The sequence below is a fragment of the Salvelinus alpinus genome, chromosome 14 (genome assembly GCF_045679555.1).
Source record: "Salvelinus alpinus chromosome 14, SLU_Salpinus.1, whole genome shotgun sequence".
Lineage (NCBI taxonomy): Eukaryota > Metazoa > Chordata > Actinopteri > Salmoniformes > Salmonidae > Salvelinus > Salvelinus alpinus.
In genome coordinates this window covers 27289512-27308389 of record NC_092099.1, presented here as the reverse complement: position 1 = coordinate 27308389, position 18878 = coordinate 27289512, and the positions used below count along the sequence as shown (strand labels likewise).

Below are 18878 nucleotides of genomic sequence, written 5' to 3'. Positions count from 1 at the left end.
ATGAAGAAGCAAAGCTAAAGTAGCCTAAAGGTAAATGCTAACAAATCTATTTCTCAACACGAAACTCAACAGACCACCAAATCACTACTTGGACCACCAGCAACAGACTAATTACATACAAGTACTTTTAGACAGCAAGATCAGGGCAGAGCTACCAGAAATGTTGCAATCGATATTTCAACAGTGCAGGGATCATCACAGCCGGAGTGCAATGGCTGAACCGCGCCCCGCCCTCTTAATCACCGTGTCTCCACTGCCAGGTATGAATGAGTCATACACATCGGTGGAGTGGTAGTGATTCCAGTGGCAACATTTTCGGCTGACAGGATTTAGCCAGACGAATGACTAACGATTTCTGGTGTACCGTAGCATTCCAGGCATTGATGCATATTTGTTTCCTCGTGCTTGTGTACTGCATCGACCACAGGGTGGCATATGACTCCCAGATATGTAGGAGAGACACAGTACCCTACTACTTCATCTACAACTAGACAGAGTAGGCTAGGCCAGGGGTTCCCAAAGAAGTGTCCGATGTACTGCAGGGGGTCCGCAGCCATTTTTTACAACTGAATGTTTATGAATATTGCATCGTAGCAACAACAGATGACAGGAATTTTGGACAAGGGATCCATGGAAAATATTTACAGGGTGCAATAAAATGTAATTATTCATCCACAATGTATGTTCTTCATAACCCTTTAGCTGCACAAGATGGGCCGGGGTGGGGGAGGGGGGGGGGGGGGTCACAGGGATATTGGTATCCACAGGGATATTGGTATAACAAAATTCTTATTTTATTCCCCGAAAATGTTGTTTTGAATTTAAAAGCATGGTAATTTAAGCCTGAAAAATGCTAAATGGTATCTCTGCCCTCAGGCACAATGCTAAATGGTATCTCTGCCCTCAGACATAATGCTAAATGGTATCTCTGCCCTCAGGCATAATGCTAAATGGTATCTTTGCCCTCAGGCACAATGCTAAATGGTATCTCTGCCCTCAGGCACAATGCTAAATGGTATCTCTGCCCTAAGGCAAAATGCTTAGAATTGCAGAACATTTGCTTTAAAATATTATTTCTGACGCAGATAGGGGGTCCTTTAAAATGTTATTTCCCAGGGCCTGACACTTGATTAGTTCGACCATGCACTGCATAAATCATAGTTAAACTGCTTGTATGCAATTTTTTTTATTTAACGTTGAACACCGTTCTACCGTAATGAACGCACCCCTGGCTGCTAATACTGCCCTTGGAAACGCACGCCAGAGGGTGTAATGGAGCTGTGTTGTTTCTCGAGGTATTTGCTCATAACCACAGATCAGATCTAGGAACAGATAACCCTTGTCAAAGCGAATCTTACCTACTATTACGGAGAAAGAATATCTGACCCTGAATCAGTGGTTAATGGGGCACTTTGGCGGCTGCGCTGTGAATGTCCTCCAGCGGAGAGTCATGGTAGCGCAACGTTTGCAGAAACCTCCTTTTCAGTTTACTGTGGTATGGCATTGGGCATAATGGAGACCAAACCAGTGATAACCTTTCTCAAAACCCTCCTCATCGTTTACTCCTTCGTATTTTGGGTAAGTTAACGTTACCCTCGGTTTATCCATGCCCCAATGTAAGCCTTGGGGAGATAGTTGTCGTTGTAGATGCAGACATGTGAGGTGTACCCGTATAGAAAATAAGTGCATGCCAACGTGCCCTCTATGACGAAAGGGGTAGCCTACCTTTATTTTTCTATATGGATGATTAATTCAGTTAATTCGAGGGTGGACTTTTGTCTTCATAGGACTTCTTGCTACCGTGCATGTAATGCTATAAATGTGTTTCAGCTGTGCCTTTTATGATGATGACTTCTTATCGGGTAATGTTTACAACCACACGCTTGGAGAAATGCGACATCCTCAGCTGTCCAGCCCAGCTGTAGGCTTATTGCGCACATTGTCACCGACTCCAGTTCGCGAAATGTTGCTCTCTATTTCGAAGTTGTCAGTATGACCGCAATACATATGCGTAGAATATAGAGCGCAGCAGCTTCTCTGTAGTGACAGAGATAGGCAGAGGTTATCAGTCGAGGCTGTTGATGCAGGCAAATCAGCAGCCACTCATGTAACGGTTTCTGTCTGGTCCATTTTTAAGTCATTTAGCTGACGCTCTTATCCAGAGCGACTTACAATTTGGAAAGTTCATACATATTCATCCTGGTCCCCCCGTGGGGAATGAACCCACAACCCTGGCGTTGCAAGCGCCATGCTCTACCAACTGAGCCACACGGGACCACATTCCATCATTTGGTGCGTAGCAACATGGAAGTCATCCCGTCAATGCCAAGGCTACAGTATGCATAGGCTCTAGTCATTGGTCATTATACCAGCATACAATGTTTTGTCATTGATTTAGACTAACCATACTGGATGTGTGGCACTATATAGCCTGATTTGCCTGCATCAACAGCCCCGCCATGGATGTGCACCTGACTTTGTAAACATATCCTACAGCCCACTTGAAATGATTTGTCTATATCCTGTTACGTTGTTTGTTTTGACCATAGCCCCTCTATTAATTTAATAGGATCTCTATGTCACAAACCTTCAAAGATCCAGAATGATATGATAATGGCAGCCATTTTGGTCAGGGATAAATCCAAACCAGTCTAATTGGAAAGAATGGCCGAATAGGCATAGGTCAGGGGTATTAAACTCTTACCCTATGAGGTCCAGAGCATGCTGGTTTTCTTTTCTACCTGATAATTAATTGCACCCACCTAGTGTCCCAGGTCTATATCATTCCCTGATTAGAGGGGAACAATAAAACAAATGCAGTGGAACTGGCATTGAGGTCCAGAGTTGAGGTAATGCATTCCCTGCTTTTACTTATGCTGGAAAATTAAAGTAATTCATGTGATATTAAAACATGGTGTAAAAGAAGTACTGTCACTGCAAAATATTGTCATATAATACTAAATACAGTTTATACTGGTTTTATAAAACAGAAAATATGTATAAATAGTATTTAAAATATATGTAACTTAACAGACCATAAATGTTTACATCTTCCAAAGCTGGGAGTGTTATTATATGATACAATATCAGTACTTGTTGCATTTACAACTTGTCTAAGTCAGCTGTCTAAGTCAGTGGATTTTAGTCAGTGTATGGCTGTGGATTGACAGCATTGTTTTTATGGCATGTTGGCATATTGGCAGTTAATTTGAAGAAAAACTAATGGAATCATTCCACTAAACTGGCTGGATAGCTCTCTAACAAACATACAGTGCAGATATATTATTGAAATTCATTATTTTACATAATATTGTTCTTATCACAGCACTGGCAAACCATGGTTGACCAACTCCCTGACCAAAATGTCTGACCTTTATCCCATTTTAAGAAGGTTCATGTCCATTCTAGTATTCTAATTCCTAATTCTATGGGTTGACCAACTCCCTTACCAAAATGTCTGACCTTTATCCCATTTTAAGAAGGTTCATGTCCATTCTAGTATTCTAATTCCTAATTCTATGGGTTGACCAACTCCCTTACCAAAATGTCTGACCTTTATCCCATTTTAAGAAGGTTCATGTCCATTCTAGTACTCTAATTCCTAATTCTATGGGTTGACCAACTCCCTTACCAAAATGGCTGACCTTTTTTATACTGTCATAAGAAGGGTTGTCCATTCTAGTATTCTAATTCCTAATACTATGGTCTGACTGACTCACTCTTATACGTTTGTCATATGTTTCCTGAGACTATCATTGTCATACCATAGCATGTATTTCTTGAGCCAACTCCTGTGTCTATTAGGCTACATGAGAAACAGTAGTCAGTAGAAACATAATCCCTCTACAGTCAAACCAAAACAAAACTCACAGTGTTTATGTGCAGCTCTTATCCTGAGAGATGCTCTTTCTACACCTTGGGCTGAGGTCAGAGGGGTGGGTGTCTACACCTTGGAATGGGCTGAGGTCAGAGGTCAGGGTGTCTACACCTTGGAATGGGCTGAGGTCAGAGGTCAGGGTGTCTACACCTTGGAATGGGCTGAGGTCAGAGGTCAGGGTGTCTACATCTTGGAATGGGCTGAGGTCAGAGGTCAGGGTGTCTACATCTTGGAATGGGCTGAGGTCAGAGGGGTGGGTGTTGGTTTGGAATTCTTCAGATAGTTTGGTTCCTGAGTTTCACTGTCATCAGCTTTTTTTATTTGACTAGGCAGGTCAGTTAAGAACAAATTCGTATTTCCAATGATGGCCTAGGAACAGTGGGTTAACTACCTTGTTCAGGGGCAGAACAACAGATTTGTACCTTGTCAGTTCGGGGATTCGAACTTGCAACCAACGCTCTAACCACTAGGCTACTCTGCCGCCCCACAGCTAATGTCATCCGGCGAGTGCTTCAGACTCTAGTTCACACGGTGTGGTCTCCAGTAGTGCAGGTGGCAGACTTGGGGTATGTGAGACACTGGCATGTTTTAATGTTAAAAATAGCCCTCCCCCACTCCCCGACGAGACTGGTGGGAGGAGCTATATGAGGACAGGCTCACTGTAATGGCTGGAAGGGAATAAATGGAACGTAGTCAAACAGGTGGTTTGATACCATTCCATTTGTTCCATTCCAGCCATTACAATGAGCCTGTCCTCCTATGTCCTCCCACCAACCTCCTCTGATTTCAATGTCTAGTTTTGATTTACATTTGGTTAAGTGTTCGACTAACGTGAATTATGCGTGAAATCAACAAAATATGTCACCATGTCATTGGAATTACATTAAAAGTTGGGTGAAAAAAAGACGAAATTCCCTTAGGTTGATGAGTTTTTGCAAATCCAATCAGTTTTCCACGTTGATTCAAGGTCATCACATTGATTTTTTGTTGTTTTTGAAATGCCATGGAAACAACGTCGATTCAACCAGTTTTAACCAAGTGGGCCATATTTTCTCTTTTGGGGACTGGGGGGAAAGGGGTCATTCATGTTGCCATGGTTGCTGGTTTCTGAGTAATCTACCAGATTGCATTGGAATTTATTAGTTAGATTTTGCCTCGTTACCTGTGGTACAGAGTCCAATGTTTTCTTCATAGCCCTAATGGTTCAGATTGTTAGAGTCATCTGATCCTAGATCTAGGACTAAGGGCAACCTCTACAATGGTCGATTGCATCACAACAACAACAACATCATCACTTCCTGCAGCCCTAGCCTGGGTTCTGTTTTCAACATATGACATCAGCTATATTGCATGCAGACAAACACACTGTCTAGTCTATCATCTGGCCTGACTATCAATGCAATAGGGGCTCCCGAGTGGCGCAACAGTCTAAGGAACTGCGTCTCAGTTCTAGAGGCGTCACTACAGACACCCTGGTTTGAATCCAGGCTGTATCACAACCAGCTGTGATTGGGAGTCCCATAGGGCGGCACACAATTGGCCCAGCGTTGTCCAGGTTTGGCCGGTGTAGGCAGTCATTGTAAATAAGAATTGGATCTTAACTGACTTGCCTAGTTAAATAAAGGTTACATTTAAAAAATAGATGGAAGGATTTTTATAATACAAAGACGAGACAGATAGATTGATAGACATTGATCAATCAGTAGAGGAGCAAGTATACTGGTACAATGACAAAAAAAACATAACAAAATGGCAACAACACACTCCTTAACATGCAGAACTCACCTCTCAGGGCCATTGGACAAGGGCATACATATGACCCCCTGTTGTCACCTCACCGCAGAACAGCTGGCATGAACATATGACTATTAGTGTGTGAAATTGGTTTGTGCACTTATCTTATGTGTGTGCCCCCAATTATAACTTATGATTAAGATATTATAATTTCTCACAAAGTCCCAAAAGATTCTGAAAAAAAAAAAAAAAAATCTTGAATCCCTTGGTAAAATCGTATTTACATGATAGTTAGCCTACCTGATAACTACTTTTTGTTTCTTGTTTATAGAAACAAGCAAGCGATTCTTGTTAAATAAGATAGAAGATGAATATCAGCAATACTAGAACAATAGAATAAACCATTATCAAGGCAGTATTCTTATAATGATGCCAGATCATTCAGTACAAGCCCACACACAGGCCACGAGGTGGAGCCTAATTGATTCTCTGCTAAGTTCCCTACGCACATTAAAACCGCAAGACTTCCAACAGTGATAAATGTATGAGCATTGTTATTATACTTTGTACATTATGTAGTACCAGCTATACAGTACAGATTATGCAGTGTTTGTGTTACCACTCATTACTAAACCGAGCCCTTTGGTCTGTGTTGGTGTCATTACTTATGAATGGTTGAGAAATAAACATATTCAGAGATAATAGGGACATTTTATTGATTTAGGTCTGTGGTGGTGCTTTGATAAAAAGTGTTATCATTTTGTGGTTTTTAAGGGATTGTAGTGCCTCAGTCTTTTAATTTGTGAAGAACAGTCCAGGTTTCGAGGGCAGTTAGTACATTTAGACTTATGGAGAGGGGGGGTTTGCCACCTGCTGTTCATACAAGGTTAGAATGACAAAGAGAGGAGGAGAGCTTTTTTGTATGTTTTGGCTGAGTTCTGCTTGGATACTGCAGCACCTCAGAGATGGATGTTTGTTACCATGGATACAGTTTAACTCTGGCCCTGCCAGTCAAACGGTCCCTGTCCTTGACACCTCTCCTAGTGTTTTTCCATCCCAAACGGGTGCACATGTTTGTCCCAGCCCAGCACTAACAAACCTGATGCAACTAATCAAGGCCTTGATAACTAGTCTTATGATGTGCAGACGTTTGCTACAGTCCAGCACTGTACCTCATTCAGGTAATGAAAATACATTTAGACCACAATTGGGCCTGTACACCTGCCAGTAAAACTATGTCACATTGTTTGTGTGCCTGTGTGGTTCTGCTTATGTGGATGTGTGTGCAGGCCTGCTATGTGGCAGTATGACAGCCGGCAGGAGAGAGGGACCTCATGGTGGGGGGTAGGGGGCTGATGATGAGTTGGCAACAGGCTTTGCTAGTGGGGTGGCATTAACAGATCGGCACCCCTTCTGTACCCTGTCCCAAAAAGCAGCGGACCCCCAGCTGGGACACGGGCATTTAGCTGGCCCACACAACACACTCCTTTATGAGTGGCCTTCATTAGAAATGCTAAGAGCAGTGCCACAGGAGGAAGCGGCTCGCTCTGGATCAAAGGGTTCTTTTGATTCGCTCCCTCTTTGTGTGTGTGTGTGTGTGTGTGTGTGTGTGTGTGTGTGTGTGTGTGTGTGTGTGTGTGTGTGTGTGTGTGTGTGTGTGTGTGTGTGTGTGTGTGTGTGTGCGTGTGTGCGTGTGTGCGTGTGTGTGTATGTGTGTTCCACAGAAAAAGGATCAACATCCCTTCGCCTTAAACCTCTCCCCCATTCCTTCCCTCTCTCTGTCTCTTTCTCTGCACTCCCCTCTCTGTTATGACACCTAGAAACAACTGCTATTTGCTCCTTGGTCAGAGAGGACAAGCTGAAAGATTGCTCTAGTTATCACTTATGTAAGGGATAAATAACAAGGGCTATGCGTTCTGTGGAAAATAATGAACGACGTGTGGAAGGTGTTTTCCACAACGCATTAGCAGAGTGGAACAGACCTTCCACTGAGTTGTATTATTTTCCAGGGAACGCTTAGAGCCCCGAGTTGATTATCCCTTTTATACCATGGCTATAATTTAACACATTTGCAACTAGAAATGTGTTCATTTGCCAGTAGGAAGGAAGTTTACTAGATAGCTACAGTAGTTGCCGTGGTAACCAAACAGACTTGCTAGTTTAGCTAACCAAACCATGAGTCCTAGTTTGCTATTATGAAAATCGAATTCAACAATACCAATACTGTTTTCAATTTGACTTTTGCTTTCAAAAGCAGCTCAAACAAAACGTAAAAAATAATCATAGCCATTGAATTCTACCGTGTAAAAGTACTGTGTGTTATAGGGAAATAATGCACGCTTTAGAATGGCTTTCAAACCAATCAGAAAGGAGTATTCCATGGTATAATTAAGCAATAAGACCCGAAGGCTTGTGGTATATGGCCAACACACCACAGATAAGGGCTGTTCTTAGGCACAATGCAACGCACCCTTAGTCATGGTATATTGGCCATATACCACAAACCCCAGAGGTGCCTTATTGCTATTATAAACTGGTTACCAACATAATTAGAGCAGTAAAAATAAATGTTTTGTCATACACATGGTCTGATATACCATGGCTGTCAGCCAATCAGCACTCAGGGCTCAAACCAGCCAGTTTATAACGACATTTAAACCTGCTATCAATTACACTCAAAACAATGATCTTAGATCTGTGTCCAGGGGAAACTTCATTGTTCCATACTGTGGAGAGGCAGAGGGTGGGTGGCTATGCATTGTTGAGCCATGGGGGGTGTTCTCTAGTCTTTGGTCTAAGCACCATCAGTAGCAGCACTGCACTCTGCTGGCTGAATAGTGTACCTCTGGATATCAACATCTGTCTGGCATCTTCTCCCCTCTCCTCCTCTGTCTCCTCCATCTGCTCTCTCACCTCTTTCCACCCATCGTCATCACTCTTTGCTCATATGTTTCCCCTTTACTACCTACCCTCTCTCTGTCCTCTCCCCTTTCACTCATCTCCTTTCCCGCTCTGTTTCTCTCTTTCTTTCTGTTCTTCAGATCACAGGAGCGATCCTCTTGGCAGTGGGAGTATGGGGGAAGTTTATGCTGGGCCCTTATATCTCTCTGATAGCTGAGAACACCACCAATGCTCCATACGTCCTCATCGGCACTGGGACTGTCATCATCGTCTTCGGCCTGTTCGGATGCTTCGCCACCTGCAGGGGGAGCCCATGGATGCTCAAACTGGTGAGGGGAGAGGGAGGAGAGGAGCATGCACACACACACACACACACTGGATCTGGGAATCTGCAGCTGGGGTTGTGAAGCATTGTTTTGATGCTGATTAACCCAGAGCAGTTGGAGAAACACAATGGTAATTATCTACACTACCATTCAAAAGTTAAGGGTCACTTAAGGTCTCCTTGTTTTTGAAAGAAAAGCACTTTTTTTGTCCATTAAAATAACATAGATTTGATCAGAAATACAGTGTAGACATTGTTAATGTTGTAAATTACTATTTTAGCTGGAAACGACAGATTTATTATGAAATATCTACATAGGTGTACAGAGGCTCATTATCAGCAACCAACCTGTGTTCTAATGGCATGTTGTTAGCTAATCCAAGTTTATCATTTTAAAAGGCTAATTGATCATTAGAAAACCCTTTTGCAATTGTTAGCACAGCTGAAAACTGTTGTTCTGATTAAAGAAGCAATAATACTGTCCTTCTTTAGAGTAGTTGAGTATCTGGAGTCCTCAACTGGCAGCTTCATTAAATAGTACCCGCAAAACACCAGTCTCAACGTCAACAGTGAAGAGGTGACTCCGGGATGCTGGCTTTCTAAGCAGAGTTCCTCTGTCCAGTGTCTGTGTTCTTTTGTCTTAATCTTTTATTTGTATTGGCCAGTCTGAGTTATGGGTTTTTCTTTGCAACTCTGTCTAGAAGGCCAGCATCCCGGAGTCGCCTCTTCACTGTTGATGTTGAGACTGGTGTTTTGCGGGTACTATTTAATGAAACTGCCAGTTGAGGACTTGTTAGGCGTCTGTTTCTCAAACTAGACACTCTAATGTACTTGTCCTCTTGCTCAGTTGTGCACCGGGGCCTTCCACTCCTCTTTCTATTCTGGTTAGGGCCAGTTTGCGCTGTTATGTGAAGGGAGTAGTACACAGCGTTGTACGAGGTCTTCAGTTTCTTTGCAATTACTCGCATGGAATAGCCTTCATTTCTCAGAACAAGAATAGACTGACGAGTTTTAGAAGAAAGTTCTTTGTTTCTGGCCATTTTGAGCCTGTAATCGAACCCACAAATGCTGATGCTCCAGATAATCTAAAGAAGGACAGTTTTATTGCTTTTTTAAATCAGGACAACAGTTTTCAGCTGTGCTAACATAATTGCAAAAGGGTTTTCTAATGATCAATTAGCCATTTAAAATGATAAACTTGGATTAGCTAACACAACGTGCTATTGGAATACAGGAGTGATGGTTGTTGTTTCCAGCTACAATAGTCATTTACAACATTAACAATGTCTACACTGTGTTTCTGACCAATTTTATGTTATTTTAATGGACAAAATGTTTTCTTTTCTTTAAAAAACAAGGACATTTCTAAGTGACCCCAAAGCTTTGAGCGGTAGTGTACATAACACATAGAGTGCTTCACTCACTAGCCTGTCCCCACCACACCCAAACTGTGTGTGTGGATTATTTTTATTTAAAAAAATTCTCCCCACTCTCTACCCATCTCTCTTTCTCTATCTCTCTACAGTATGCAATGTTCTTGTCCCTGGTGTTCCTAGCTGAGTTGGTGGCTGGGATCTCTGGCTTTGTTTTTCGTCATGAGGTCAGTTTCTCCATTTGTAATACATTACCCACAATTCATCTGGCCCCATCTCAGCCGCTTACCTTCCAATAGAAATACGTCACATCACGTGTGTGCCTGCGTGTTTGTGCGTGTGTGTCCACAGATAAAGGGAACCTTCTTGAGGACGTATACTGACGCGGTGTTGAACTATGATGCTGAGGATGAAAAGAGCCTGGTTGTGGACAACGTCCAAAGCAGCGTGAGTCACAACAACAACAAAACTACTATTCTAACAACAATACACAATTCAATCACATCTCTGTCTGTGTGTCTCTCTCCAGCTGCATTGCTGTGGGGTGTACAACTACACCAGCTGGTTGGGCAGTGTGTACTACCCTGCTAACGGCTTTCCCCTGAGCTGCTGCTCCAACTCCTCTGACTGCAGCCCACAGGACCTCCGCAACACCACCATAAACCACACCAAGATCAACCAGCAGGTGTGTGTGTGCGTGTGTGTGTGCGTGCGGGCGTGCGTGCGTGCGTGCGTGCGTGTGTGTGTGTGTGTGTGTGTGTGTGTGTGTGTGTGTGTGTGTGTGTGTGTGTGTGTGTGTGTGTGTGTGTGTGTCTGTCTGTAACCCATCCACTGTGTTACACACTAACCCGTCCCCTGTGTTTCAGGGCTGTTATGAACTGGTCACCTCCTTCCTCGAGATCAACATGGCCATCATTGCAGGAGTGACTTTTGGCATCGCCTTCTCACAGGTGAGATAGAGAGAATGCACATGTGTGTTGATATGAGTGCTGTTTTTAAGGTCTACTGTAATCTGAAGCTGTTCTTCCCAACTCCAATCCTCCAGTACCCCAACAGTACACATTTTATTGTAGCCCCGGACAATACAAATGTGTACTGCTGGGGGTATTCAGTGACTGGAGTTGAAAAACACTGATCTAGTTATCGCTCTCTCTCTCCTTCTCAGTTGATTGGCATGTTGCTGGCATGTTGTCTGTCCAGGATCATTACAGCTAATCAGTATGAGATGGTGTAGCTGGGAGAGCAGGTTAGTGACTATTCTCTCACTCACACACACACACACACACACGCACGCACACACACATGCACACACTATACACACACACTATAAACACATCTAAGAGCCTATGTGGTTGTTTGTTTTTAGGGAGATGAAGAGGAGAGGGCGAACAACATCTTGGTAGACTGGGACAGAAGATCCCCACAACACTAGCACATTGCATCACTAAAACTCTCTCTCCCTCTCTCCCCTCTCCCTCTCTCCCCCCTCTCACTCCCTCTCTCTCTCTCTCTCTCTCATTATTGAAACTTATTGTAAATAAGCACCATTCCTTAATGCTACTGTGCCATGAGCTTCTCTCAGTACCTTAAACTCCTTCACTGAATGACTGCTGGTAAAAGTTGCAAGTAAGCACTGATCTAGGATCAGCTTACCCTCCCCAACACAAGATTGACCTTGGACCAGCATCTAGGGGCAACGTCCTCCTACTCCATATGAGCTTAGCAGTCTCTGACACTGTGGAGAAGTTTCCCTGAGGCACAGGTCTAGGATCAGCTCACCCCACCCTTGATGCTAACTTTAACCATTAGGATAATGAATGAATATCTGACCCTGCATTAGTGCTAAGGGGCAACTTCATCCTTCTCCTTAGCAGTCTTTGACCCCTGTGTCTCCCTGTCCTCTCATAGTTCCCCCTTGTGGTCTGGCATGCTCCATATAGGCCCTAGCATCTCCAAAGCGATGCACATATTTGAATAGACATTACATTATTAACCCACATAAAAATATATACAGTAACCGACATACACTGTATTGTCATGATGTTCATGATCACCGTAAATACCTAAACTTCAGACATTTAGAGAAGATATGTTGATATAACGTTGAGAGAGCATTTAGAGCTAACTTTAGCCTTTCATTTGCATCTTTGCTTTTTCGCTGCTACATGGATGATATCTGACTATTGTGTCCATATCTATGACATTAGATAACAATGAACTGTGCAATTGATTTGGTCTGTGGATGTGTAAATGTGGCCTACTCTGGCTGGTGGGAGGAGCTATAGGAGGACTGGCTCATTGTAATGGCTGGAATGGAGTCAAACGTGGTTTTCATACGTTTGATACCGTTCCATTTATTCCATTCCTATAGCTCCTTCCACTTACCTCCTCTGTCTTACGCGCTCCTAGATTATTTATCATTTATTATATTAACACATCATGATTTGTGTGTGCCGACTTTGGTCTGGAAGACTGTGCTGTTTGGATTTATTTGTATGTTCTTGTAATATTTGTATGTTTAGTTTTGTCTGATTCTGATAAATAGCATTATTTATTGATTTTATTGATGTTATGTGTTTTTGTGCCACATGTTGAGATATATAGGCCTATGTTTACTTTTTGCTTAATTTATGTATTGTTGACATTTCATTTTTTGAATGTCTGCCTTTCTGTGTGCACACTTACGATTGTGCATGTTTGTGCACGTGTGTGTGAGTGAGAAAGAGTTGCGGTGGAATCCCGACATGAGTGTACAACCGGGAATAGGGTATCATTTGAGATACAGCCAATGCTCATATAGATGTAAGGCTCAGGTCAATGATATGATTTCAACGCTCCGACTGGGGCCTCTTATGGTGTTGTGTATGTATGTATGTCCATGTCTTAGAGTCATGACAGAGGCAGCTGGGACCTCTGTGCTATAGACGGGTTCGCTGACAACGTCATGAAAACAATGCGTGTGCTTCATTGGGGCAGAAGCTGTGTGTTGTTATGGTTCTGGATGGCCAGATAGCTAGTAACACTGACATGTGGGGAATCGTAAGTGGCTCGTTTGCTCTTGTACTTGTCTTGTTTTGAGGTGTTTCTCATGTCTATGCTATTATGGCAAAAATTTGCGAGCTAACTTGCTAACCAACAACTGTAACAATGCATTTGAGTGCTCATTGTGCAACTTTATTTATGTTTTCAGTAAACATTGGAGACGAAATATAGTTGACCTGTCAACAATCCAAGCCAACCCCGTATGTTTTGCCCCGTTAGTTGTACATGGTTCGGTTTTGTTGCTAAACAACCAACCCGTCTATACAAGGGATCTCAGCCCTGGTTCTGGGTCTCTTCCATGTATGCTGTTTTCACTAATGACTCAGATTTACAATACTGGGTTATTCAAATCTCAACTATTTTGCATGAAATTCTTTTATAGAAGGGATTACTGGTATGTACATAGAAATTGCATGGTAAAACGGTAATTACACAATAATAACCTATGGATCATTTATTTGTTTCATTGATACTAAATTGGAGCACCATTCCATATACCAGGTAAACAACCGGTAGCTGAACCTTTAAATAAAATGCTACCAAGAACTGCCAGTGTATTGAAATTAATTTCCTTCCCTAAAATGGATGGATTATGTGAAATCCCGTGAACAGGTTGGGTCCCCAGTTTCCACACCTCCAGCAGAGTAGAAAGCCAGTTAACTGTTATTAAGTAGATCACTAAATCGTACCAAACTAACAAAACAAACGTGACCAGTCAATAAATATTGCAATCCAAAGTTGCAGCGTTAACGAAAAGCTAAAACACTGTTTTGTAGCCAACCTTTTTAAATAACTCAGCACCAGCAATTATAGCATGCCAACAGAGGCATCATGCATATCCTGTTAAAAAAGATGTATACATTTTTTGGTAAAACATTTTGTTGTTGTTGGCTTTACCTAGCCCAGATAAATTCCCAATCTCCCAACCTCATAACTAGCTACCAATAAGTCGTTTCAGGCTATCAATCAAGTTAGAGTAGCTAGCTTGTCTAACTATCTTAGCTGGCATGCCTGCTGAAAAGGCTGGTAGATTTTAGAAAAGCAAGCAATTACTAAATGTACTGAATAAGACTCACATTCCTTTCAATCTTTTACTCAGATTTTTGCAGAGATCAGAGAAGAAAATTAGTTCTTTAAAAAAAAAGACACCTGTCAGGATTATACAGACAGCTCAAGAGGTATGCTTAGATATGCAGAAAAATACAAATATTTTTTGACATAATGATTATGGCTCTAGATTGCAGGAAAAAGCTGTTTTCAGGTGGTTGAAAAATGCAAAATTATCCATCTTCCCATCACTCCAGACCACCCCCCCAGCCATCCTTATGTAATTTGTGCCCACTCAGATTTTTGGGGTGCATGACACCCCTGCATGCCAATACAGTGTGTTCAGTTGTTGATATTGTAACCATCAGTGATCACTGTATTAATAAAAGATCATCATAACTTTACTGCTGAATCGCTGTGTCTCGTTCTTTTTGTGTTTGTAGTGATGGGATGTATATTCTCTACACTCTCTTTCTCTCTCTTACTCCTTCTGTCCTCTTATTCTATCCTCCCCCTCTTACATTTCACCTCCATTATCCCCCTGTAGCTCTCCCTCTTCCCACCTTTTCCCTCTTCCTCCCTATCTCTAACCTTCTTCCTACCTCTCTCTTTCTCTGTGTTAAAGAACTCTGACATGAATCATATCAAATCAAGCTTTATTTGTCACATGCGCCGAATACAACAAGTGTAAACCTTACCGTGAAATACTTACTTAACCAACAGCGCAGTTCAAGAAGAGTTAAGAAAATATTTACCAAATAAACTAAAGTAAACATTTTTTAAAAGTAACACAATAATGAGGCTATATACAGGGAGTACCGGTACCGAGTCAGTGCGCGGGGGTATAGGTTAGTTGAGGTAATTTGTACATGTAGGTAGGGGTGAAGTGACTATGCATAGATAATAAACAGTGAGTAGCGGCAGTGTACAAAACAAATGGAAGAGGGGGGGGGGGTCAATGTAAATAGTCCGGTGGATTAATTGTTCAGCAGTCTTATGGCTTGGGGTAGAAGCTGTTAAGGAGCCTTTTGGTCCTAGACTTGGTGCTCCGGTACCGGAGCTTGCCGTGCGGGTGACTAGTGTCTCTTACAATTTTATGGGCTTTCCTCTGACAACGCCTATTATATAGGTCCTGGATGGCAGGAAGCTTGGCCCCAGGGCTGTATGCACTACCCTCTGTAGCGTGTTAGTAGGAAGCAAAAGCAGGAGAATTGAATACTAAACAAGACAGGACGTCATTGCTCACTAGGACGTCATTGTTCAATGCCACAACAAACACACGGATGCATTTCACCTCCTTCCTTATGCCCTGGTTTTCTCACAGATCTGAAACCCTGGGTGGAGTTATTGCTACACAACAAAACAAGTCCTTTCTGGACTGCTAAGCCTATACAAGGGATGGCTAAAACTCCTCTTGAATGAATCTATACAAGGGATGGCCAAAACTCTTCTTGAATGAATCTATACAAGGGATGGCTAAAACTCCTCTTGAATGAATCTATACAAGGGATGGCTAAAACTCCTCTTGAATGAATCTATACAAGGGATGGCCAAAACTCCTCTTGAATGAATCTATACAAGGGATGGCCAAAACTCCTCTTCAGTAAATCTATACAAGGGATGGCCAAAACTCCTCTTGAATGAATCTATACAAGGGATGGCCAAAACTCCTCTTGAATGAATCTATACAAGGGATGGCCAAAACTCCTCTTCAGTAAATCTATACAAGGGATGGCCAAAACTCCTCTTGAATGAATCTATACAAGGGATGGCCAAAACTCCTCTTGAGTAAATCTATACAAGGGATGGCCAAAACTCCTCTTGAATGAATCTATACAAGGGATGGCCAAAACTCCTCTTCAGTAAATCTATACAAGGGATGGCCAAAACTCCTCTTCAGTAAATCTATACAAGGGATGGCCAAAACTCCTCTTGAATGAATCTATACAAGGGATGGCCAAAACTCCTCTTGAGTAAATCTATACAAGGGATGGCCAAAACTCCTCTTCAGTAAATCTATACAAGGGATGGCCAAAACTCCTCTTGAGTAAATCTATACAAGGGATGGCCAAAACTCCTCTTCAGTAAATCTATACAAGGGATGGCCAAAACTCCTCTTCAGTAAATCTATACAAGGGATGGCCAAAACGCCTCTTCAGTAAATCTATACAAGGGATGGCCAAAACTCCTCTTCAGTAAATCTATACAAGGGATGGCCAAAACTCCTCTTGAGAGCTACTCGGAATGTGAAAAAGTCTTCAATGTTCCAGATAGAAATGGAATGAATAGAGCTGACACAATTTTCTATTCTACATGTCTTACTTTTCATTTTCACAAAGTGGCTAGGAAGACCAAAGAGAGCCTACTGACAAATATAGTGAACAATAATGATGGATGTTAAGTTTCACTTCAATCCAATTAACTGATTTGTCCCCAAGAATGCTTATGTATTTTTATTCAATTTTAAATGTGTTGTTTTTCAAACTACAAAAATAGCATAAATCACATGAACTACATTACTTGACTCTTCAGACTGACCATTAAAAAATATTCAGTGTCACTTGCTTTGTGTGTGCAGGGCTGTCTCTAGCCTTTTGGGGCCCTTAGCAAGATTTGGTTGGGGGGCTCCCCACCTCGCAGCAAAACATTTTAGTGGCCCCCCTCTTGACAATGGAGAGAAAATGTTAAGTTTTAAAGTTAATTTCCTGCAATTTTACACATGTTGCCATGGGGCGTAGAGAAAAGGTTAGCAGTTTTAAAGCAAGTTTTCTGCAATTCTACACATTTTGTCATGGGGCAGAGAGGGAACTTTGCAATTTCACAGCAAATTCTCCAGTGTTAAATCAACACTGACAGTGTTAAATTTAACACTGGTCCAGTGTCTATACATGGGCCACACTTTTCATTGTTAAATTAACACACTGCTTAGTGTAAAGCATTATTTGCATATTTCCCTGAGTGCCTTGCCTTTCGAGTGAATTGTAGAGTTACCACCCATGACTGTATTTGTTATTGACAGGGTAAGGGTTGTTGCATTCATACATTTTCAGTCCTGTGATCTTCAAGTCAGATCATAAGTGAATATGTCATCAATAAAAATAAAAATATTTAAGCACATATATCAAGTATTTATAAGGCCTTATTTTGAGGGCCTAGATTTACACTAATACAATGGTCTGAAATTCATGGTTTTTAATTCTACCCATTTTGCAAGGTTGTAGAGATAAATGTGTGCAATTTTAAAGCTCATTTGCTGCAATTCTACACATTTTGTAATGACTTATGCTATATTAATATGATATCGGAGTGAGAATGACTAACAAAATCAATGGGGGCTCCCTGGAGGTCATGGAACCAGTCCTGTGTGTGTGCATTTGTGTGTGTATGTGTGCATCTGTGTGTGTGTGTGTATATATGCATGCATCTGTGTGTGGGCTATATTCTTTCTCCATTGTGTGTGTGTGTGTGTGTGTGTGTGTGTATGTGTGTGTGTGTGTGCATGCATCTGTGTGTGGGCTATATTCTTTCTCCATTGTGTGTGTGTGTGTGTGTGTATGTGTGTGTGTGTGTGCATGCATCTGTGTGTGCGCTCTATTCTTTCCCCCAACTCAGCAGGAGTGTGTTTGCTGGTGGGGATCAGACAGAAAATTACTGTCATTACATACTCTCCTGTGGTTACCAAGTCCCCCGCTGCACTACAGTGGAGTGGTTACACTGAGAGAGAGAGAGAGAGAGAGAGAGCAAGAGCGAGATGGGGGGGTCAGACAAGATAAACACATTTTCATATTTGTGTCCACATTGAAGCAAATCTACTTTATTTGAAGTGAAGTATCTTTGAGCTCGTAGACCACAGAGGGCTCTGACTTTTGCACTTATTTTTTTTTCAACATCAAAAATGTAAGTCAAATCTATGAGGTGAGACTGCAAAAAAGTCAAGGATTTTTTGACTAACCACAGGATGGCGCTTAGGTATCAGTACAAACCGTAACAACTGATACCAAGGCGCTTTGTTGGTTGACTGAGCTGTGTAGATCTTCTGCTACTTGTACTGGAATGACCCGGGCCACTGCTCTCTCTCTCTCTCTCTCTCTCTCTCTCTCTCTCTCTCTCTCTCTCTCTCTCTCTCTCTCTCTCTCTCTCTCTCTCTCTCTCTCTCTCTCTCTCTCTCTCTCTCTCTCTCTCTCTCTCTCTCTCTCTCTCTCTCTCTCTCTCTCTCTCTCTCTCTCTCTCTCTCTCTCAATTCAATTCAATTCAATTCAATTCAATTCAAGGGCTTTATTGGCATGGGAAACATAACATTGCCAAAGCAAATGAAGTAGATAATAAACAAAAGGGAAATAAACAATACAAATTTACAGTAAACATTACACTCACAGAAGTTCCAAAAGAATAAAGACTTTTCAAATGTCATATTATGTCTATATACAGTGCTGTAACAATGTGCAAATAGTTAAAGTACAAAAGGGAAAATACATAAACATAAATATGGGTTGAATTTACAATTCAACATTTACAATGTTATTCTCTTGTTGCCCTTGTGGCAACAGGTCACAAATACTGCTGCTGTGACGGCACACTG

At 41.9% G+C, this 18878-nt stretch overlaps 1 protein-coding gene across 1 annotated transcript; it reads left to right on the top strand.

Moving 5' to 3' along the window:
* The first annotated feature begins 1422 nt into the window (after positions 1-1422).
* On the top strand, positions 1423-13798 carry LOC139538681 (tetraspanin-7-like). Its single transcript, XM_071341022.1, has 8 exons — positions 1423-1578; positions 8653-8841; positions 10363-10437; positions 10562-10657; positions 10740-10895; positions 11077-11160; positions 11376-11456; positions 11577-13798. Exons 1-7 carry the CDS (start codon positions 1498-1500, stop codon positions 11442-11444), a joined length of 750 nt encoding a protein of 249 aa, XP_071197123.1. The 5' UTR covers positions 1423-1497; the 3' UTR covers positions 11445-11456; positions 11577-13798.
* Positions 13799-18878: the final 5080 nt, after the last annotated feature.